The sequence below is a fragment of the Lithobates pipiens genome, unplaced genomic scaffold (assembly GCF_037356315.1).
Source record: "Lithobates pipiens isolate NorthernLeopardFrog02 unplaced genomic scaffold, aLitPip1_a1.2 Scaffold_3, whole genome shotgun sequence".
Classification (NCBI taxonomy): Eukaryota; Metazoa; Chordata; class Amphibia; order Anura; family Ranidae; genus Lithobates; species Lithobates pipiens.
The window spans coordinates 130388869-130413427 of NW_027507790.1; the positions used below are offsets into that span (position 1 = coordinate 130388869).

Below are 24559 nucleotides of genomic sequence, written 5' to 3' on the forward strand. Positions count from 1 at the left end.
GTCCAATGCTCAAAGCTGAAAACAGATAAAGCTGAGCCTCTTACCCAATAGGGGAACCTGCCAACATGACCAGAGGGAGGGCATGGAAAATAAACCTATTTCTTAAGGCCAAGACAGAAAAGAACCATCGGAGGGGGATGATTTCAAACCAGATGTCGACTTCAAACCTGAAGCACTGAGAAGCTGATCAGTTAGAACCCATCCAAAAACAGGTGGAACAAAAATATTTTCATGCAGGGAAATAGGGCCTATCAGCTCATGTGGTCAACAAGAAATGGGGTCAAGCCCCTTGGAAAAAAAAAAAAAAAGTCCCGAGAAGAACTTGTTCCCTGATCCTAGGGGGTCATGGGGGTAAAGGCTTAGGGCTTTCTCCGGTAGACTGGCTGGTCTTTCTAGGGCCTGGTTTGTCTTATGTTTTCTGTTATGGTGGGCCACTGCTAGAGATCAACAGTGGTTATATACCATTGTTCATCTAATTCCGTTTCAAAAGGGAACAGTTAAAACACACTCCTAGGTTGGGTCTTTCAGTTTGCTTTCAAACTTAATAGAGGTATACCTAGAATAGCAGGTGCAGGGGAATTTATTTTGCAGCTGCAGAAGCTCTGAAAGGCTAAACGATCAATTTCAAGGTAGTGGGTACTGCAACAGCTGTAAAACGTTTCTAAATTCTGAGGTGACGGAAGGAGACTGCTGTCTCAAAAACTCACCTTAGATAGACTGTAGGGACTCTAGGTATAAGTCAGAGATTGTCATTATGACCAGTGGCCTGGCCTGTTTGGAGCCCTAGTCATTAATGACACTGCAGGGGAAGGCAGGGGAGCATGTTTAGAGCCTCTGAGGTTAGTGTATGCAAGGAATTGTGTGACTTCAGCCACAAAGTTTCAGGACTGTAGTAGATGCCCCTCACGATTCATGACTTGGTCTCAACCATAAGAGCTAAATGAGACTGCGATTATATATACCCCATAATAATTGGGTCACTGCATTCCAGATTACAAAAGTCGGTATCCTTAGAAGGTATACAATAAATGCTCCTGGTTCCCCTGTTGCAGCGAAACTGTTAGCAGAGGTGTGGTGCCAAGACATTTTACAAATTAATTTGCAGGTAATTAAAAAGCACAGGACAAGAGATATTGCCAACAAAAAACTAATATACGATTTTTTGGAATATGGGTTAATTATTGCATTTTTTTTTTTTACATCTGTATATTATGAAATACTTTTAGTTAAAACAGAAGTAAAATATTGAGATATCAATTATTTGACAGATTTAATTTTACATTGAAGGGAGTGGATGGCATCAACTCTTACCATGTCATTTATCTTCCCATTGTGTCCAGGGAACCGTCTTACAAGTTTCCGTGTTTCAATGTCAAAAACATTAATGCTGAAGTCATCCAGAGAAATTGCCAACATTCCACTGTGAAAATTAAGAACACAAAAATTATAGAACATATTAAAACAATTGTGATAATTGCTTTTCCAAATACCTTTAAAACGGTATCAACTATTTTTCATACTTGAAGTGTCATTAAAGTATATCTAAAGGCAATTTTGGTTTTGGAGAGAGTGGAGGGGGATTAGAACACCTATTAAGTAAAAACTTGCCGTCTGTGCCTCCATTAGAGAGATTCACCCCATTTGTCCTGTTAAACCATTATCATTGAAAATTGGTTGTCCCCAAAAAAGTAATAGAGGGGAAACCTTCCAATGGTTACACTAGTTCCTATTTTTAAAAATAACATATATATAATACTTATCTCCACTGTGCAGGTTGTTTTGTGCAGTGTGGCCCCAATTAGTCTTTTGGGGTCCCCCGGCGGCTCCTCACATGGGTAAACCCCCTGGGAGAGTGGGTTACCTTGTGGGCGCACTCCTGAGTCCAGCATTTGCATCTAGACACAGAATGCCGACATGGAGCCAATGGCTGCACTGCTATCAATCTATCCAATCAAGGGCCGAGAACCCCAGGCAGAGAGGAAGAGCGCATCTCCACCGAGGGAACGAAGGGCTCAGGTGAGTAAAACAGTGGGGCTGGTGGGGCGGTCAGTGTCAAAAGTTTTTTTTACCTTAATGCATAGGATGCATTAAAGCGGAGCTCCACCCTAAAGTGGAGCTTCCACTCATTGGAACCCTCCCCCCCTCCGGCGCCGCAATTGGCACCTTTCAGGGGGGAGGGGGGTGCAGGTACCTGTACAGTACAGGTATCTGCACCCACTTCCGGCATAGATATCTGCAGAATCTACGCCCCTTTCCGCAGAATCTACACCCCTTTCCGAAGGTCCCCCGCTGTCTACTGGGAAACACACAGATCCCAGAGACAGTGGGGACCATCCTTATTGCGCAGCGCGACTCGCACATGCGCAGTAGGGAACTGGGAAATGAAGCCGCAAGGCTCCACTTCCTGATTCCCATACCCAAGATGGCGGCGGCAGCACCCGAGAGACAATCGAGAGATCAGCTTCGGGTGCCGACATCGCGGGCGCGCTGGGCGGGTAAGTGTCCTTATTTTAAAAGTCAGCAGCTGCAGTATTTGTAGCTGCTGGCTTTAAAAAAACAAAAAACGGCGGAACTCCCTCTTTAACCACCTCCCGCCCGCCCTATAGCCGAATGACGGCCTTAGAGCAGGCGGGTTCCTTCGCCTGCCCCGTCCCTGGACGGCCTTGTGTTTACTTCCGCAATGCGCGCCGCCGGGGGCGCGCATCGCGGAAGTTTTGTATTCGCCGTGTCTCCCGGAGACAGGCAAATACAGATCGCCGTGAACGGCCAATCAAAGCGGCCGTTCACAGCGCGATCGCAGCTGCCAATGGGAGATGATCTCATATGTAAACATATGAGATCATCTCCCATTGCCGTGTCAGCCCCAGTGCCATCCGTCAGCCCCAGTGCCATCCGTCAGCCCAGTGCCACCTGCCAGTGCCAGTGCCACCAGCCCCAGTGCCACCCGCCAGCCCCAGTGCCACCCGCCAGCCCCAGTGCCACCAGTGCCACCTGCCAGCACCAGTGCCACCTGCCAGCACCAGTGCCACCAGTGCCACCTGCCAGCACCAGTGCCACCTGCCAGCGCCAGTGCCATCCGTCAGCCCCAGTGCCGCCAGCCCCAGTGCCATCAGTGCCACCTGCCAGCGCCACCTGCCAGTGCCACCTGCCAGCGCCATCCGTCAGCCCCAGTGCCACCTGCCACCACCAGTGCCACCTGCCAGCGCCAGTGCCACCTGCCAGCGCCATCCGCCAGCCCCAGTGCCGCCAGTGCCACGTGCCAGTGCCACCCGTCAGCCCCAGTGCCGCCAGTGCCACCTGCCAGCGCCAGTGCCACCTGCCAGCGCCACCTGCCAGCCGCAGTGCCACCTGCCAGCCCCATTAGCCAGAGCAAATAGCCAACACCATCTGCCAGTGCCAGCCCCAGTGCCATCTGCCAGCCCCATCTGCCTCCAGCGCCACGTGTCGTCAGTGCCACGTGGGGTCACTTTGTGGGCATTTCCATTGTCCTGGTGCTCCAGGGCCTTCAAAACTGTAATAGGTGGTTGAGAAATAAGATGTGTAATTTATGCTCCTAGAACGCCTGATGGTGCCATTTCAATATTGGGCCTCTGTATGTGGTCAGGCTGTGTAAAAGTCTCACACATTTGGTATCGTTATACTCAGGAGGAGTAGTAGAACGTATTTTGGGGTGTCATTTTTGCTATGTACATGCTATGTGTTGGAAATATCTTATAAATGGACAACTTTGCGTAAAAAAAAATGCGTTTTCATTTTTTTTTCCACATTTTCCCAAAACTTCTGGGAAAAAAAATGAACCATTCAAACGACTCATTATGCCTCATAGATTATACGTTGGGGTGTTAGCTTTCCAAAATGGGGTCACTTTGTGGGCATTTCCATTGTTCTGGTGCTCCAGGGCCTTCAAAAATGTAATAGGTGGTTGAGAAATGAAATGTGTAATTTATGCTCCTAGAACGCCTGATGGTGCTATTTCAATATTGGGCCTCTGTATGTGGCCAGGCTGTGTAAAAGTCTCACACATTTGGTATCATAATACTCAGAAGGAGTAGCAGAACGTATTTTGGGGTGTCATTTGTGGTATACACATGCCATGTGAGAGAAATAACCTATTACATTGAAAATTTTGTGAGAAAAAAAAAAAAAAAATCTTAATTTTGCAAAGAATTGTGGGAAAAAGATGACAACATCAAAAACCTCACCATGCATCTTAGTAAATACCTTGGAATGTCTACTTTCAAAAAAAGGGGTCATTTGGGGGGTATTTGTACTTTCCTGACTTGTTCGGGTCACAAGAAGCGAGATAGGCCACCAGTACATCAGATGTGATCAATTTTGTGCGATTCGCACCACAGCTTGTAGACTCTCTCACTTTCACAAAGACCAAATAATATCCACTAATTTGGGTTATTTTTACGGTGGGGATGGTGTTCTTGGGGTCACAGGCAGCATTCCCCCTCCTTCAAATACGGCGAGTCAAAGATCATGATTTTGGTCTTATCTGACCATAACACTTTTACCGAGTTCTCCTTTGAATCAGATATTCATTAGCAAACCTCAGACAGGCCTGTACATGTGCTTTCTTGAGCAGGGGGACCTTGCGAGAACTGCAAGGTCCCCCTGGATTTTTTTGTTATTCTGTCTCTCACTGTTAAAAATCTACCATTAAGATTATAGACTGATAATTTGTCAGTGGGCAAACGTAAGCCCTTACACAGCTTATAATGGGCTTTATAAACAGCATAATAATTTGGAGAAAAATCAAACAGAATACACAGTTTCCTTTACCTTTCTCTATGGAGTAAAATGGCTGTTGGAGAAATGCTGAGGTCTGCGGTCTGAATCAACTCTTTTGACTTAAACTTCCAAAACTTGATTAGTTGGTCGCTGCCAGCTGTGATTGTCATCTGGTTTAAGCCATCTACAGCCACTCCCCTGACTGAGCCATCATGGGCTAAAGGCAAGACAAAAAAATGTATGAAATCTATACACAAAGAAATGAAGCAGTATCACTCATGCATAGGTCAAATCCAAAGAAAACATTCACATACAAAACACATGACAAGTGCATTTTTTATTTTGCTTTATTTCTGCAGTTTTGCTCAAACCGACTAAAAATCCCGAATTACTCTTACTGGTAATCTTACTTCCATGATGGTCAAATGAGAAACTGCTCCTCCCACTCAACTGGGACAGGAAACACACATAGAAGAATAAAAGTCCCACCCCCTACTCTCACCACCTTAGTGCTTGAATACATTTTGACAATTGTTGAAAAGGGAAGATCAGCTGGGAGCTTCAAATATCAATTTAGTGTATGGGTCATGGGTTACAGGCTTGCACCTTCAGATGATTGGACACTGGCAAGCTTTAGAAGACATCTCCCTGGGGCAACTCCCCTATATCCCTGCCCCACTCCGTAAGCCCTCAATTTTGAGGTAAACAATGAAGATAAACAAGGAGAGTGGCCTATGTCCTGTACTGTACTCCAAGATATCTAATTTATAGGCAAGCCTGTGGATTTTTGAAGCACGGTGCCCCTTTGTAAGGTCCAGAGGAAAGAACAAATGGAAAAATTGTTTAATGGAAGCAGTAGCTTTTAGACACACTAATGGTTCTGAATGTCCAGGCAATGCAGAGCGACTTCCTTTGGATGCTTAGAAGCAGGGTACAAGGATGGTAGAACAATGGCCTATAGAATTCTGAAGCTGCCTTTGGAAGGAAGGATGGTTTAGAACAGGGGGTAGGCAACCTTTAAAAAGGTGGAGATCCAAGTTAACAAAATGGAGGAGATCAAAGATCACCGGGATGCGCCTTTTTATTTATAAATTTTTTTAATAGTATGTAAAGACCTATAATTACTTCCAGGGACATGAATCAAAGCATTGTGACCACAGTGTGCATACACCCCTGGGTTCTGCCTCTGCAGCTTAAGGGGGAATGGTTGGGAGGTGGTAAAAATGCAGCTCAGCTGAGGGGTTTTCCTGCCTGCCAACAAGCCCTAACACACAGACCACTTTACAAAGTACCACCAAATGACCCCATCTGCTTAATGCAATTCACTCCTTACCCATATTCCTAACAATAGAGATCTCCCCTAACTTCTTTAATCCAACCAGCTTTCCTCCACCAGTCAAGTACAGACCCTCCTTCTCAGTTCAGGTGCCTCAATGCAGAAAATCCAGAGTTCAAAAAAAATAAAAATCCTGTTTACAGCTTACCTGTAAAATCCTTTTCTTTGATGTACATCAGGGGACACAGAGCCATAGTACTTACTATGTGGGTTATAGGACCACTGATAGGCGATGGACACTGGCACACCCTAAGGCAAGAAGCGTACTCCCTATATAACCCCTCCCACTACTGAGAATCCTCAGTTTTGTAGCCAAGCAATACAAGTGTGTACCAAGAAGGGAGGGACCTCTGTGTCCCCTGATGTGAATCAAAGAAAAGGATTTTACAGGTAAGCCGTTATAAAAATATTGTTTTATTTTCTTACATCAGGGGACACAGCCATAGTACTTACTATGTGGGATGTCCCATAGCAATGGCAACTGAAGGGAGGGAGACACAAACAAAAAAGTAGGGCAAAAAGGAGGCCAGAGGACTCGTACTGCAGCCTGCAGTATACTGCCCCCAAAGGCAATATCCTCATGACCTTTAATATCGATTTGATAGAATCTGATAAACGTATGAACCGAAGAGCAAGTCGCTGCCTTACAGATCTGAGCCATAGAGGCTTGATGATACACCACCCAAAAAGGTATTAATCGCCCTGGATGAGTGTGCTCTAACAAGGAAGAATTTTCTTCTTTAAGTCGAAGCTTGAACAATCATTTGACAAATCCAGTTGGAAAATGGTAATTTTGACGCTGCCTGACCACATTTTGGACCCTCTGGCAGTATAAACAAAACATGTGTTTTGCGAACCTGGGCGGTCGCCTTTAAATAGACTCCGATCGCTCTTACTACATCAAGAGAACGTAGTACCTTCTCTTCCCTAGATTAAGGCTCTGGGGAGAAAGAAGGAAGAATAATATCTTGGGTTTAAATGAAAACCTGTTACCACTTTTGGTAGGAATTCAGGATGAGGACATAAAACAATCTCATCCTTGTGCATGATAAAATATGGCGCTTTACAAGACAGAGCCGCTAGTTCCGATACTCTTCTAGTAGAAGAAATGGCAACCAGAAAGATAATCTTTCTTGTCAAAAGAACCAAGGGAATTTCTCTGAAAGGCTTAAACGGCTGATTTAGCAAAGCCGATAAGACCAAATTTAAATCCAAAGGATTTAGAGGTACCTTGATAGGGGGAATAATCCATGTTACTCCCTGAATAAGCTACACACCAAGACTGGGAAGCAAGAGGCCACTGAAAAAAAACACTGACAAGGCCAGGATCTGGCCCTTGATAGAAGTCAAGGCCAGCTTCATTTCAGATCCCATTTGCAGGAAATCAGGGATCCTGCCTATGACATACTTCCTGGGTTGCCAATCCCTGGATCCACACCAAGACAGATATGCCTTCAAGACTCCATAGTAAATGATTCAAGATTGAATACCGGACCTTGTGTGAGAAGGTCTGGCTATAATGGCAGAGTCTAAAGGACCAACTGCCATCTTTATGATCTCGGTAAATCAAGATCTTCTGGGCCGCGCTGAGGCCACCAGAATCACCTCCTTTTGTTCTGTGCTTTCTCCGCAGGATCAAGCAGGAAGTAGCAGAACTGGGGGGGAAACACATAGATCAGGGATATGCAATTAGCAGACCTCCAGCTGTTGCAGAACTACAAGTCCCATGAGGCATAGCAAGACTGACAGCCACAAACATGACACCCAGAGGCAGAGCATGATGGGACTTGTAGTTTTGCAACTGCTGGAGGTCCACTAATTGCATATCACTGACATAGATCAATAAAAAAAAAAAAACTGATTCCATGGGAAGATTAATGCATCTGTTTGGCCTGCTAGAGGATCCCTTGTTCTCTACACAAAGTTGTAGAATTTGTTGTTGAATCTGGATGCGAATAGGTCCCTGTCCAGAATACCCCCCCTGACATATCACTAGGAAAATGTCGGGGTGAAGAGACTATTCTCCCAGAAATAATTGTTGGCGACTCAAGTAGTCTGACTGCCAATTCTCTATTCCTGGAATGTAAATTGCCGATAGGCAAGGAATGTTGTGTTCTGCCCAAACTAGAACATGATTCACCTATTTTTGGGCTGCAAGACTTCTCGTGCCCTCCTGGTGATTGATACAAGTCACAGCCGTGGCCTTGTCAGACTGAATCCTGACAGGACAGTCCCGTAGTCTGAACGTCCAAGATTCTAGGGCCAGACGTACTGCCCGAATCTTCCAAAAAGTTGATAGGCAAGGTCCTCTAACCTGGACCATCTCCCCTGGACAGAATCTTCTTCCAGGGCTGCTCCCCAGCCTAGAAGGCTGGCATCTGTTGTTAACACTTTACAGGATACAGTTAGAAAAGGTTTTCCCTTTTGCTGGATAACAACCAATTAAGGCCCCGACTTGCATCAGGAGCCAAGCACATTGGAAAAAGCCAAGGCCTGAATCTCTTTATTCCAGACCGATAGGATGGGGGTTTGAAGCAGTCTTGAGTGAAAACTGCGCGTAAGGGACGGCCTCGAAGGGGGCCACCATTTCCCCTATCTCATGCACAGCCGAATGGAAGGATTTTCCTTTCTTTTGATAAGCTGAATTAGTCCTACAATGGAACGGATTCTTGTCTGGGGTAAGAATACCTTCTTCTGTACGGTGTCTATAACCAGCCCCAAGAACTGTAATCTCCTTCATGGTTTTAAGGAGGATTTTCTAGGTTGAGTATCCAACCCATAGATTCCAGGTAGCTTACAGCTGTGACCAGACTCTGGTTTAGACTTTTTTTTTTTTTTTTAGGTTTTATAAATAAAGTATAACACAAAATAGTTTATTAGTAATACATCTATTAGTACATTTGTGTTCAGAAAAGTTTTTTAGCATCAGCATGTGCAAATAAAAAGTTACCGTATTTATCGGCAAATAACACGCACCCCAAGTTTAGGATGGAATTTTAAAAGGAATAAACTTTTAGGAGGGAAATTTAAGGAAAAAAAACCTTACATTTAAATGCCCATCAATGCAGCCTTATGAGTGTCATTTGCAGCCTTGTCATGCAGCCTGTCCATCATTGCAGCCTTGTCATGCAGCCTGTCCATCATTGCAGCCTTGTCATGCAGCCTGTCCATCATTGCAGCCTTGTCATGCAGCCTGTCCATCATTGCAGCCTTGTCATGCAGCCTGTCCATCATTGCAGCCTTGTCATGCAGCCTGTCCATCATTGCAGCCTTGTCATGCAGCCTCTCCATCATTGCAGCCTTATCATTGAAGCCTTGTCCATCATTGAAGCCTTGTCCATCATTGAAGCCTTGTCCATCATTGAAGCCTTGTAATGCAGCCTTGTGCATTGTTGTCCCCTTGTCAGTGTTAATTTCAGATTTTATTTTTTTTAAATGGCGCCGCCGAGATGTCCTGTGTATCTCGGCGGCGTCCGGTAGTTCTCAGCCGCCTTCGGCCCTTCTCGGTGGCTTTCGGCCGAGAAGGGCCGAAGGCAGCCGAAAGAAGGGCCGAAGGCGGCTGAAAGCCGCCAAGAGGCTCAAAAATCATGCAAAAATCGAGGATGATCGGCGTATAACCCGCACCCGTGATTTTCCCCTGATAAATACGGTACTTGACAGAACTTTGTTAACAGTTGGCTTGAGACACATGTGAAATTAAGAAAAATGTCATCATGTTTCGGAACGTCCGTCCTTTTTCCTAGGCATATAATATATCTCATATGTACATAGTCAGCCTAAACTTGTCACCAAAAGTAACCGGTGAGGGGTAGCAGTATTCAAGTAACAGCCAAAGAGGCTAATAGTGCAATGAAAAATGACTTTAAAATGCCATAGTAAAGCTGGGAATGCTGAGTACAATGGATAAGGCATTAAGCCATAGCGTCCATGGATGCTGTGACTGCAAGGTCTCCACTGTGAGGCTAAACAATTAGCTTACACAGTATAACATCAGCTTACAATGGAGGAGGTATGCGTCTCTGTCAAATAGTGTGGATGGTACACGACGGTGTGCAGCACACAGGATGGACACAACCAATCAGATTGACTCCATGTGAAAGGATCGGATGTTTAAGTGCCGATTCAGATCTTTGAGATTGAGATTGGTTTGAATCAAAACCTGTGCCACGTTCCACTAAGGGAACCTCTGATAACACTGCAATGTGGTATCCTGGCCTCAGAACTAGTGTCCCCACTTGAAAAATTTCAGGGCGGGTCTTAAACAGCAAGGGTTGTGACATTGACAGGAAAAGGTGGGTCATATTTAAATTAGAGGGTGCACGAGTTAAATCAGGCCTAGGGCAGCACAAAACTTAAATACTAGGGATGCACCGAAATTTCGGCCGCTGAAACATATTGGCCAAAAATGGTGTTTTTGGCAAATTGCCGAAAGGAAAATCTTGCCGATAATGGGGCCAAAAATGGGGGTGGGGCCTGAGGCCTCCACCCCCTGGTGCCGTCCATTGCAGGGGCATTTTCCTTGCTCGTCCCCAGTCCTCCCTCCTCCTGCCCCACAGAGCGGCGATCTCTGTGTGTCACGGAGCTGTGCATTGAATTGCCTGGGCGGCTGCAGTAACAATGTCCTTCCTCCCGTGACAGACAGCACACTGATTGAATGGCGGGACATTGAATCAACCTGACGTGATTACAGGAGGCGGGACATTATTACTGCAGCCGCCCAGGCAATTCAATGCACAGCTCCGTGACACACAGAGATCACCGCTCTGATCCGACCACGGATGAGGCTGCATTCAGACATTGGCAAGCTGCATGAGGGGAAAAGCGTGTGCCCGGGGCAAGCATTACTGCAGAGTTTTGTCTGCAGCTAAACCACAAGTTTTTTTGTGCCCACAGTGCTACTGCATTCAAAAGAGTAATTTGCCTCTGAAACTATCCACCTCTGGCCACTTGTGTGAATGTAGCCATGCAATATAAAACCAGGTCACAGGCCAAAGGCTGTACTCTAATGGCCATATGAAAAAAAAAAAAAATAATAATCTTGATTTTGACCCAGCTAGGTTTTTATCGCCATGTGATAGAATGGGGAAGGGTTAAGTTATTATTGCTAGTTGAGGTAACGATATGATCATTCCCAATAGAAGTCTGTTGGAACGGAACCAGGTAGCTTGCTTGGGGGCCAGTTCACACCAGATGCAGTTCTGTGTGTTTTTTTTTTGCACAAAATGCATGCACAGTGTTTTCCATGTATTCCAATGGCTCTAGTTAACACCATGCAGTCAGTTTCCGCACCGGAAACTGACGGCATGGTGTGAACTAGAGCCATTGGAATACATTGAAAACACTGTGCATGCATTTTTTTTTTTTATCAGGCAGGCTGCATCTGAGGGGAACTGGTGAGGCTACATTTATCTCCTGTAGCGTGTCTGCAGTCTCTGACCATCTCCTGTAGCATGTCTGCAGTCTCTGACCATCTCCTGTATGAAAATATTTTTTAAAAACAGTCATTTTCGGTATCGGTGCTGTTTCAGTATCGGTTTTCGGCCTAGTGTATTTTTCATTTTCGGCACCAAAAAACCCATTCGGTGCACCCCTATTAAATACACTACCGTATCACCGACTGGGATAATGATGATCCAGCGCCAGAAAGAGACTTCTTTTTCTCTGGATCCTTGGGAACATTTGACCTTAGAAAAAAAGGACACGGAAACTCTCGGAACTCTAGTTGTAACCTAGAGAAAACTTGTTCCTGCCAGATCTTTGAGAAATGCAGGAGCCTTCCCCCCACCTGAGCGAGCGGGGGTGCCCCTTCATGAGGAAGCTTTAGCATCCTGCTTTGTGGGCTTTCTGCCCCAAGATCTCTTCCGACCCTGGAGCTGCCCTTGGGGTCTTCCCCTTGAACCTGACGGTTGAGGCCATTGAGACTGCCAAGAGGCTGATGCCCCAGGCACAGGAGAGGCAGCACGCTTAAAGGAGAAAATATTTGAATTTCTTCTTTACTGGGGGAAAAAAAAAAAAAAAAAAGAGAGCTTTTCCCATTAGAGTTCGTCTCCAAATAGGCGTTCACCATGAAAAGGGGAAACTGGCTAGGAGCTTTTTTTACAGGGTGCTTCGGCTGACCAATTTTTTTAGGCATAGAACTCTTCGAGAATGCATTAGTCCAAGCATAAGCCGTGAGGCTTAAATGATAGAATCTTTCATATCATCTACTGTGTAACAGTGCGTCTAATACATCAGCTCACTGCCGGGCCTGCTGATCAGGTAGAATTTTAAGTATTTCCACAAACTGTTCCTTCATGGACTAGGATACCCCAATTGCAGCAACAACTGCCTGCGCTACTGAACTTACTAAAGACATATTGCTTTAGAAAGAAGTTCCAACTTTTTATCTGTTAGATCTCTTGTTCACCGAGGCGACTGCAGCATCAATTGCTGGAACAACACCCCCCCCCCCCCCCCCCCCCCCGATTTTTTTTTTTTTTTGAGAAATCCTCATCCATAGGATAAAGTGTGGAGAATTTCTTAGGAGGATAATATTGTTTATCCGGATGTTCCCATTCAGAATACATAAGCTTTTTTTAACCCTGCATAGATAGGAAAAACATCCCCAGATGGGGGAGATTCTAATGAACCCAAATTAGAGGTGGGTCCCTCAAGAGCCAGGCAGCAAAAAGTTTGAATGAACCATTTTAGTAAGGGAGTGCACAAGCAACCCATCTTGTGATGCTACTCCTATATTAGAATCCTCGGAAGAGGATAAATAAGTATCTTCCAAATCTTTGGGAAGATCTACCCGATCCCCAGCCTCCTGCACCTCAATTAGAGGGTCCTGAGCACTAGATGGGAATCTTCTATGTTTGACCCCTCCATGGAGAGATATCATAGCAATCAATCTTTTTTCCAAATTACAAATGGTAGAAGAAAAAAACCTCTTGTGTGATATATACAGGGATTGAAGTGTCTAGCGCAGCTGCAACAACAGGTTCCCCTGACGGCTTAATATGACCAGCCGCATCCCTCTCAGAGGAGGATGACATTCTTTTGGAAATGGATTTCGTTTATTTTGAAACCATTGACCCTTTAGAATCCTTAGAGGAGTTCCTGGTCCCATTACCCACTCATAGCCTGAAGCACAAAGCAGAAGCACTATCAGCAAAATAATGTACACCGCTAGGTTATAGTCCAGCGCTAATAGCTGCTATTAATACCTAGCCTGGTAAAGTACAATGTGTCAAAGGGAATGCCCGTGTCATCAACCTGAAACAAGCCATCCTCCTGCTCTGTCCCTCCACAGACAGCAGCAAGTACAAACACACAGTGCTTTAACAATTTCCACCACGCGTGGCTGAGGTCTGACGTCGTTAGCCATGCCCCGTGCAAATTACGCCCCCATTTGCTTTCAAAGGAAAGTGTTTTCCTGCACGAGGGGCAGGCTCAGGCATCCTGTGAAGCAGCAGACACGGCGGGGGGGGGGGGGGGGGGGGGGGGGTTCTGCCCCCCCCCCTTTTTTTAAAGGAAACTGCTTTTGGCATATCAACACCCCGAAGTGGAAATAAAACAACATTGGGAGCGCAGGAGGAGAACCAGACCCCCCTTTCTTACCGGAGGATCTGCTTGTGGCCCGGAAGAGAGGAGAAATGAAGGCTTCTGTGCGGTTTCCAGCATCAGACGGCGAGTGCTCAATACAGCCCCCAGTGGTGACACATAGGCAAGACAGCATTATACACAGAAGGAGAAATTCCTAAGAAAATATCCCCTACCTTTCCTCGCAGCAGGGTATTTTGAGATAAACCCAATCGTCAACCTTCACGGTGGGCTCCAAACCCTTCAGGAACAGGGGAGGCTCAGGTTACTCACAATCCTGGACCTGCAACAGCACCCTGCCAGTAAAAACTTTATGGCATTACTACCAAAAAGTACTGGATCCCAGGGTCCAGCTCTCTAAAGAGAAGCATTCTCAAGCAAAACCTTGTTTCTTTGGACACGAGGTCCGGGTACCATTCCTTTAGCCTAGGAAAGGACATCAGAACGGATCAGGTCAGCATGGCTAGCGCCAGCAGGGAAGCTTCCAGTGCAGCTCAGCATAGTACATCTTTACTCGTGACCAACACCTTAGACACTGGCGAAAAAAACTAAGGACTCCCAGTAGTGGAAGGGGTTATATAGGGAGTACACATCTTGCCTTAGGGCGCGCCAGTGTCCATCACCTATCAGTGGCCCTATAACCCACACAGTAAGTACCATGGCTCTGTGTCCCCTGATGTAAGAAAAGAAAAAAAGAAATACGCTCTCTCTGTTCTTGAATTTTTCCTATGTTTTCAGCTGCAGTAGTTATCCTGTACAAATTTTTTCTAAGTAGGTGTACATGTTTTGTATATGAATGGGAATGGCTGCTACTAAATTGCAATGCACTGTCTGGGTAGGAAAGTATATAGTAGGCTGGAAGTTATCTGCAACAGAACGCTAAAGGCTTGAGCAGATTACAAGGCTGGACCTCAAATTTTATTTTTTATTATTATTTTTCCAGAGGTCTTCAGTCTTGTCACATGAAATCTCAGCTCCTTTTCCTCTGGCATTAGGGCACCCTAAATGTCACAAGACTGCTACCATGTAATGATGTAGTGGCACCGTTCTCTGCAGCATTAACCTGTGAACCTAGGGCGACTAGATGCACTCTCCAGGGGTAGATTTTTGACACCCTGGGTTCATGGGAAGTAGATTTAATAATAAGGAGCATCATTTACCCCACAGCTGTTGGATTGCAGAGTGGTGACTCTGCGGGGGACAATAGCGAAAATAGGGTATAGCCCTGAAAGCTCTTTTTTTTTTAGATACCATCAGACACTTTCTCTGATTTTCTTAATACCCAACGAGCTTTATTGCAAGCAGCATACTTTGCAGTCATGGTGTCAAAGGGTAGATGAAAGTCTGGTGACAAGCGATGTGCCAGTCTAGCTTTGCGAGTTTGAACTACTTGCAAAAAAGCTTGTTGGTCATTATAAAAATCAAGCAGAAACGTAGGCTGCTTGTTAGTACCTGGTTACTGCAGTACCAGCAGTTCTCAGTAGGTTCACACCTGGCTGCTGAATGATCCGCAAGACAGCTAGGACAGTAACATTTCTATGTATGTTCACTGATTTTTTTTTCTTAATTTTTTAACTCATGCAGGGCTATGGAATTGTAGTTTTAAAGAACCTGGAATTGAAGTATAATATAGGCAGCTTATATTTTTTATTATACATTTGCCATCTTCTACATTTTGCAACAAATTGCCCAAAGCTGTGACTTTTCACTGTTACTTAAGGTAAAACACAAATCAAATACTTGCCTGTGTCTTTTCCATAGTGGCCTCTGTGAATTCCAGACTGAATATTATACACATCTACATTGCCATTTGACAGGCCAATCACCACAAAATTTCCACAACTTGTTAACTCTACAGCCTAAAAGAGAAACAGATTTAATAATTACTTTACACCCTGGAACATGACCAATTAGATCTCCAGATGCTTCCCTTTTATTAGTATAAATTCTGCATCTACAGTGAAGGACCATGTAACCTGTTCATTTGCCTCAACAATCTCACAAATCGTGCTAACACCTACCTGACAGGGCACATTTTAACTATTTTGCAAAAGAGTTTTAAAACCATCTGAGGATGCAAATGAAAAACAATTTCTGGGGTTTGACTCACTGCCATTATCTAACCACTATATGTTTGTTGTCCATTCTCACTGGCTTTAATCTTTGGGCTTGTTTTGGGACTTAAAGCGGGAGTAACCCCGCTGACTTCACCCCCCCCCCTTTTTTTTTACACCTGTAAAAGGAAAAGGCATAAATGAGCTAGTATGCACCGCATACTACCTCATCATGAAATACTTACCTTAGAACAAGGCGCCGGCATCTCACTCTGTCCACCCAGAGGGAGCGGACATGTCTTCCGGGTATTGCGGCTCGGCACTGAGTGGCCGGAGCCATGATGCCGTTTTCTACCCAGCAGGGTCTGGAGTCTGCCGGACTTTCAGCCAAGAATCCCTGGTGCACATGCGCCGCAGAAGTCAGCGGCTCGTTGCGAGGGGAATATCTCCTAAACCGTACAGGTTTAGAGATATTCTTTTTCTTCCTTATTATAGGTTTACCTGTAGGCAAGTTACAAAAATGACTATACAACCACTTTAAAGCGGAGTTCCAGCCATTTTTTAGTTTATTAGAAGTCAGCAGCTACAAACAGTTAAATAAACAGATACTTACCCGTCTCATGGTCCAGCGATGCGGCCGCCCAGAGCCTCACTCCTCTCCCCTCCCCCTCCTCTCTGCGGCGCAGTCATCGCAACTTTGGGCACCAGGTCATGACAGCTTACGGCTTCATGACTGGGCGTGCACTGCTATTGGGCAGGCAATCTTATGGGACCTGTGATGTCTCCCAGAAGATTGCTGGCAGGATGGGGCTGCCTAGGGGGAGAGGAGTCGCTGCCCAGGCGGCCGAGAAGAGGAAGCAGGAAATGGGACAGGAAAGAGGGTACCCACCCCCCCCCCCCCAAAAAAAATGACATGCCAAATGTGGCATGTAAGGGGTGAGGAGTGCTTAACGTGGTTGTAAACCCACTTTGAAGCAAAAAATAAATATAAACACCTGCAAGACTAAGGCATAATGAGCTAGTATGCCTAGCATACTAGCTCATTATGTAATACCTGAGATCGAAGCCCATGCTGCAGTGCTCGTACACAGCATCAGTCTGTGACATTATTCCCGGGGGTTACTTCCCGGTATCGCGGCTCTGGTGCTGCGACGTCACTCCTGCACATGCACGCGGGAGCCGCCGGTAATGACACACTCACTGAAGCAACGCCACGTGTCATTGCTTCAGTGAGCATGTGCCGATGACGTCTGCACATACAAACACAGGGCATATCTCCTAAACCGTGGAGATATCCTGGGTAGCTACACAGTTAAGCATTATTATAGGCTTACCTGTAGCAAAAAGTGGTCTGTAAGGGTTTACAACCACTTTAAAGCGGAAGTTCCACTTTTGGGTGGAACTACGCTTTAAAGAGTTTGTTTCCCCAACACTTCATATTTCTGATATGTACCTGCTGTACCATGTACTTGTATGAGAAAGTATCCTGTTCTCTTTGTATTTGCTTCCTTTGTGTGGAATCTCTAGCGTACCTGTCAGTCCTGCTTTCCTATTAAAAACCACACTAAGTAGGGAAACACACCGTGGTCAGTTATCTAGCTGTGCTGGGAAGCCTGCTCTCTTTCAATTATCAGTCCTGAAAACGCCCCCAGTACACAGCCAATCGGGTGACATTCAGCCCGTGTGTATGGTAGCTGGTACAACAGAAGTCGGTCATTCAGCCGGCTTCTGTCGGACGATCATATTGGAAAACAGGCAGAATAAAACAGCAGAGGAGATCGCTGTACTAACATCGGATTGTCAGTACAGGGGCTCCGACCGGAGCTGTCATTTTCTAATGGTGTGTACTAGGCTTGAAGTGTATGTAAACCCTCACATATTCCCAGCCTCAGATGATAAACATGGATGAAACAAATTTCGCTACATAAGTTTTACTTGTATACTTTTATATCTGCTTTCTTCACCTTTATATATTCTTAAGAAAGTTCAGATGTTAGGAGGAGATTTTTTTCTTCCTGTTCAGCACTGCACATACAGCCAGGACAACTGATTGGAGGAAAGGCACACACCCCCTCTCCTCATAGGTAGAGACTTTCAGAACTGTTCATAGTTCAGCACACTGCTAATCTATTTATAGAATCCTCCCCAACACAAAACTCAAGCTGCTTTTATCTCAGTTGGAGAACTTGTCAGGATTTATCAGGCTGATAACAGTAGAACGGCGCAGGAGGCAGATACTACAGGACATAGGGCTTTGAAGAGATAAGAAAACACTGTGGATATATGTGCCCAGCTCAAATTTCATGAATTGGGTTTACATCCACTTTAAGTTTAGAGCTGGTGTTGCAACATGAAGTCAGACAAATGGGAGGTCAAAATTTCTACAGCCTTCAACACAAACTAGGCAAATATGAATATCAGTCACATCATTCTCAGAGCTCTCTCTGCCTATGTACAATGCCTTGCAAAAGTATTCACCCCCTTGGCTTTTTACATTACAGCCTTTAGTTCAGTGTTTTTTTTAATCTGAATTATATGTGATGGATCAGAACACAATAGTCTAAGTTGGTGAAGTAAAATTAGAAAAATATATACATAAAACTATTTTTCAGAAATAAAAAAAACCTGATAAATTGGCATGTTCGTACGTATCCCCCCCTTTGTTATGAAGCCCATAAAAAGCTCTGGTGCAACCAATTACCTTCAGAAGTCACATAATTAGTGAAATGATGTCCACCTGTGTGCAATCTAATTGTTACATGATCTGTCATTATATATACACACACCTTTTTGAAAGGCCCCAGAGGCCGCAACACCTAAGCAAGAGACACCACTAACCCAACACTGCTATGAAGACCAAGGAACTCTCCAAACAAGTAAGGGACTATGTTGTTGAGAAGTACAAGTCAGGGTTAGGTTATAAAAAAAATATCCAAATCTTTGATGATCCCTAGGAGCAAATCATTCATAACCAAATGGAAAGAACATGGCACAACAGCAAACCTGCCAAAAGATGGCCGCACACCATCATGGACCAGGCAAGGAGGGCATTAATCAGAGAGGCAGCACAGAGACCTAAGGTAACCCTGGAGGAGCAGCAGAGTTCCACAGAAGAGACTGGAGTATCTGTACACATGACGACAATAAGCCATAAGAAAGCCATAGGCCAGAAGAAAGCCATAACTTTCAGCAAAAGACAAAATGGCATGTTTTGAGTTTGCGAAATGGCATGCGGGAGACTCCCAAAATGTACAGAGCAAGGTGCTCTGATCTGATGAGGAAAAAATTTAACTTTTTGGTCAAAGACGATGCTATGTCTGCCGCAAAAACCCAACACGTCACAACACCTCACAACACCCAAAGAACACCATCCCCACAGTGAAACATGGCGGTGGCAGCATCATGCTGTGGGGATGTTTTTCAGTAGTCGGGACTGAGAAACTGGTCAGAGTTGAGGGAAAGATGGATGGTGCTAAATCCAGGTATATTCTTGAGGAAAAACCTGTACCACTCTGTGTGGGATTTGAGGCTGGGATGGAGGTTCACCTTCCAGAAGGACATTGACCCCAAACACTGCTAAACCAACACTTGAGTGGTTTAAGGGGAAACCATGTAAATGTGTTAGAATGGCCTAGTCAAAGCCCAGACCTCAATCCAATAGAAAATCTGTGGTCAGACCAATAAGATTGCTGTTCACAAGCGCAAACCATCCAACTTGAAGGAGCTGAAGCAGTTTGGCAAGGAGGAATGGGAAAAAATCCCAGTGGTAAGATGTGGCAAGCTCATAGAGACTTATCCAAAGCGACTTGGAGCTGCGATAGCCGCAAAAAGGTGGCTCTACAAAGTATTGACTTTAGGGGGGTGAATAGTTATGCACATTGACTTTTTCTGTTATTTTGTCCTATTTGTTGTTTACTTCACAAAAAAAAAAAAAAAAAAAAAAAAAAAAAAACACAACACATCTTCAAAGTTGTGAGCATGTTCTATAAATTAAATGATGCAAATCCTCAAACAATCCATATTAATTCCAGGTTGTGAGGCAACAAAACATGAAAAATGCCAAGGGGGTGAATACTTTTGCAAGGCACTGTATGGCTCTTATTATAGAACACCACCATTACTGACTGAGAAACCGGATGTGTTTTAAAACAAAAAAATAGGATCTACTGAAAACGAATACTATCTAAAAAATTAAATGCAGCTTTTCTTACAGTGGGAGCACGGTTAAATGATAGTCCAGCACCTGCCAATCACACACATACTGTATATTTATACCTACTTCATCAAGATGAAATTTGAACACAGTACAAAGACATTGACAATGATTTCAAACCCTGTGATAACAGTTTGGCAAAAGGCCTTTTACTGTTCTAGCATGACTGTCTCTGTGCACAAAGCCATCTCCACAAAGACAATGTTTTACAGGTTTAGTGGAGGAACCAATATTAATGGAGGCCTGCATAAAGCACTACTGAACACTTCTGTGATGTACTGGAACAGAGGCCTTCTAGTCGGTGCGTTTTCGCTAAGAAGCCTTTATCAAAGCATACATGCCTACCGTATATACTCGAGTATAAGCCGAGATTTTCAGCCTCTTTTTTGAGGCTGAAAGTGCCCCCCTCGGCTTATACTCGAGTCATCGCTGTCTGCCCGCTCGATCAGCGTGTCGAGCAGACAGACAGCGGCCATTCTATGATTCAAAAGCCGCGCCTCCGGCTCCGCCTTCGCCTGTGATAGGCGGAACACTGAATTTCCCAGCAGCCTGTGTTCCGCCTATCACGGGCGTCGTCTCATCCTCGTACTACGGACGAGGATGATACGACGTCCGTGATAGGCGGAACACAGGCTGCTGGGAAATTCAGTGTTCCGCCTATCACAGGCGAAGGAGGAGGCGCGGCTTTTGAATTTTACAATGGCCGCCGACGAAGAGGGCACGGGACGGAGGCAAGGCACGGCACGGCACGGGACGGGACGGGACGGGACGGGACGAAGGCAAGGCACGACACGGGACGGAGGCTCGGGACAAAGGCTCGGGACACAGGTAGGCTGGACACACACACACACACACACACACACACACACACACGGATGGAGACACACACACACGGATGGATGGATGGATGGAGACACACACACACACAGGGATGGATGGATACACACACACACAGGGATGGATGGATGGATGGAGACACACACACACAGGGATGGATGGATGGATGGATGGAGACACACACACACAGGGATGGATGGATGGATGGAGACACACACACACAGGGATGGATGGATGGATGGACACACACACACACACAGGGATGGATGGACGGACACACAGGGATGGACGGACACACAGGGATGGACGGACACACAGGGATGGACGGACACACACACAGGGATGGACAGGCATGTCTCACCCTCGGCTTATACACGAGTCAATAAGTTTGCCAGTTTTTTTGGGGGTAAATTGGGGGCCTCGGCTTATATTCGGGTCGGTCTATACTCGAGTATATACGGTAATTTAAAAACTGATATTTATAACAAAGTAAGCCCTGCAAAAGGGGTGGGTGCATCCTGATCAGAAATATTCAAATCAATTAAAAACACATTGTGAAAAAGAGACAACAGCAGGCATATGAAGGACATATCATGAATAAAACATGTTCTACCAGTGCTCCAACGAATATATCAAAACAATGTAGTTATGTTAAGAAAAGATTTATGTCCATCCGATCATTTAAGCCATATGGTTTTCTAGTATTGAGGGTATGGTATGGATCCACCACACTTCACGTTTAAGCAAAATACGATGAGTGTTACCTCCTCTTGGGAGTTTTTTTAACCTGTTCAGCACCAAAAAAAAGAAAAAAGGTCATGACTGCCATGGTGTACTTCTCGGAGGTGTTTTGACACGTTTGAAATAAATAGTTTTAGCATTAGTATTGGTAGTGTCATTCACATGTTCCGAGATTCTAACTCTTAACAGGCATATAGTACACCCAACATATTGCAGGTTGCAGGCACTACATTGAATTACATAAGCCACAGATTTAGAATTACAATATACTGTTTGATGGTATATGTTTTCTTAGTAGAAAATGTAAAAATCAAGGTACTTTTTTTTATGTCTATGGCACTGCCTGCAGGTATTATGGCCACACATGTAGGATTCTATAGTGGAAAGCCAAGCCTGTGGTTTGTTTGGCTTCTGAGAGCAAAATAAACTAGGCGACAGCATACTATCTAGACTGGGGCCCCTTCTACTAGAGAGATTGGAAACCCCTTTAATGGCACTGTACAGATCCTTGTCAGCATACAGGATTGGAAGATGTTATTTAAGAATTGCAATCATTTTGTTGTACTCTAAAGAAAATGTAGTAACAAAACTAACTTTATTTTTTATCAAAATCACTACACTGTTTGAATTTGTACTACTATTCTGAAACATCTCCGCCTGATCTCTGTGAAGAGCTATAATTCAAAGTCGCTTTTGAATTACTGTACATTCTTGCAGAAAGTCCTCCCTCTGTAGAACAGTTCCTCCTGGGGCAAAGATTTAATGGTGTGACTGGGTTGACAGCTATTGACCAATAAAAAGGGACTTCCCTGCACAGGGCTTTCTAAAAGTTCTAGAAGTCACTGTGTTGCTAACTGAACGCCCCATCAGAGTCAAATCCAAATGGTCTATTTGGCTCAGGTGGTGCACACAGGTGAACTCCAAATTTAGAGAATTAGTATAAAGATATTATATATTCAACATATGGCGTCACCCGATCCATGCCAAACTACAATCAGGTCATCAATGTAGCATCCATACCAGGCAATATTGATTTTAAATGGATTACTGTGGGCAAATAAAATTAATTCTTCCCACCAGCCCATATAGAGATTTGTCAGAGAGGGAGAAACTTTTGCCCCTTCATTGTATTTTGCTTAAAGTGAGGTGTGGTGGATTCATACCCTCAATACTAGAAAACCATGTGGCTTGAATTATAGGATAGACATAAATCTGTTATTAACATAACTAAATTGTTTTGATATATTCGTTGGAGTACTGGTAGAACATGTTTTTTTTGTTCATGATATGTCCTTCATATGCCTGCTGTTGTCTCTTTTTTCTCCTGTGGTTTTAATTGATTTGATTGTTTCTGATCAGGATGCCCAATTTGGAGGGCTTGCCTTGTTATAAATATAAGTTTTTAAATCAGACATGTATGCTTTCATGAAGGCTTCTTAGCTGAAACACGTCAACGTATAGCTTGTACCCGTGTACTCATGTAATAAAGTACTTTTATTCAAGAGCATCCGAGTTGCCAAAAACCATACCTCATTTGTAGAAATAACGCCAAATGACTCGCCTATGCAAGAAAACACAAGAACCGGTGTGCAGAAAAATGGCAGCAGAAGCTTTGGGCTGACAAGTTTAACCACTTGCAGACCGGACCATTTTGCTGGTCAAAAACCAGACCACTTTTTGCGATTCGGCACTGCGTCGCTTTAACTGACAATTGCGCGGTCGTGCTACGTGGCTCCCAAACAAAATTGACGTCCTTTTTTTCCCACAAATAGAGCTTTCTTTTGGTGGTATTTGATCACCCCTGCGGTTTTTATTTTTTGCGCTATAAAAAAAATAGAGCGACAATTTTGAAAAAAAACGCATTATTTTTTACTTTTTGTTATAATAAATATCCCCCAAAAATATATAAAAAAAAAACATTTTTTTCCCTCAGTTTAGGCCGATACGTATTTTTCTACACATTTTTGGTAAAAAAAATTGCAATAAGCGATTATTGATTGGTTTACGCAAAAGTTATAGCGTTTACAAAATAGGGATAGTTTTATAGCATTTTTACTAATACATTTTTTATTATTTTTTTTTTACTAGTAATGGCAGCAATCAGCGATTTTTATTGTGACTGCGACATTGTGGGGGACCCATCGGACATTTTTGGGACCATTGTCATTTATACAGTAATCACTGCTATATAAATGCAGTGATTACTGTGTAAATGACACTGGCAGTGAAATGGTTAACCAGTGGGTGGCAGTGTAGGGGTTAAGTGTTCCTAGGGGTGTGTTACTAACTGTGGGGGAGTTGGGCTTTCATTTAGTGAACACTGATCTCTGCTCCAATCACATGGAGCAGAGATCAGTGTCACTAGTTGCTAGGTAGAATGGAGAAATGTTGTTTACACAGCATTTCCTCCATTCGGCCGCTCCGTGAGACGATCGCGGGGATGCCCGCGTGGCGATCGAGTCCACGGGTCCCGCGACCGGACTCACGGGGGTCCCGACCAGCGCGGGAGCGCGCCGGCGCGCTCCCGATGGCAGGGCGGCATTAAATATTGGACGTACCTGTACGCCAATATGCCTGCCCGTGCCATTCTGTCGACGTACATCGTCGTGCGCTGGTCGGGAAGTGGTTAAATCTGCAATATTCAGCTGTAACAGAAGGCAGTTTGTTCACTGAAAGCCTGGAGAGTGGTAGAAGGATGAGTGCCTGCAGGCAACAGTGAAGCATGGTGAAGATTCCTCGCAGGTTTGGGGCTGCATTTTTGCACATGGATTTGTTCAAAATGGCTGGTCTCCTCAATGCTGAAAAGAACAGCCAGATACTTATCCATCAATAACGTGTAAGATTTTTCAGGGAATGGTAAGGGACTCTACACAGAAATAGGTCTCTGATAAAAAGGTATAAGTGACAACCAGCATGGATTTATGATTGGTTCTTGTCAGACCAATCTGTTATCAGTCTATGAGATGTGCTCTATCAGGACATAATTTTCTGACTAAATTATGTCATGCATGGCCATTTTGTTGCTTTCATCTGGAGGAGGAGCTTTCACAGCTAAGTATG

The 24559-nt window shown here is 44.6% G+C and overlaps 1 protein-coding gene across 1 annotated transcript in view; it reads right to left on the reverse strand.

Annotated features, from left to right (window-relative positions):
* Positions 1 to 24559, reverse strand: part of WDR36 (WD repeat domain 36) — a 119842-nt gene that overhangs the window by 27120 nt on the left and 68163 nt on the right. The window contains exons 13-15 of the mRNA XM_077462297.1: positions 15399 to 15513; positions 4789 to 4954; positions 1312 to 1420 (exon numbers count right to left, since the gene is read on the reverse strand). Of these exons, the coding sequence (XP_077318423.1) occupies positions 1312 to 1420; positions 4789 to 4954; positions 15399 to 15513 (390 nt within the window). The remainder of the gene's footprint in view (positions 1 to 1311; positions 1421 to 4788; positions 4955 to 15398; positions 15514 to 24559) is intronic.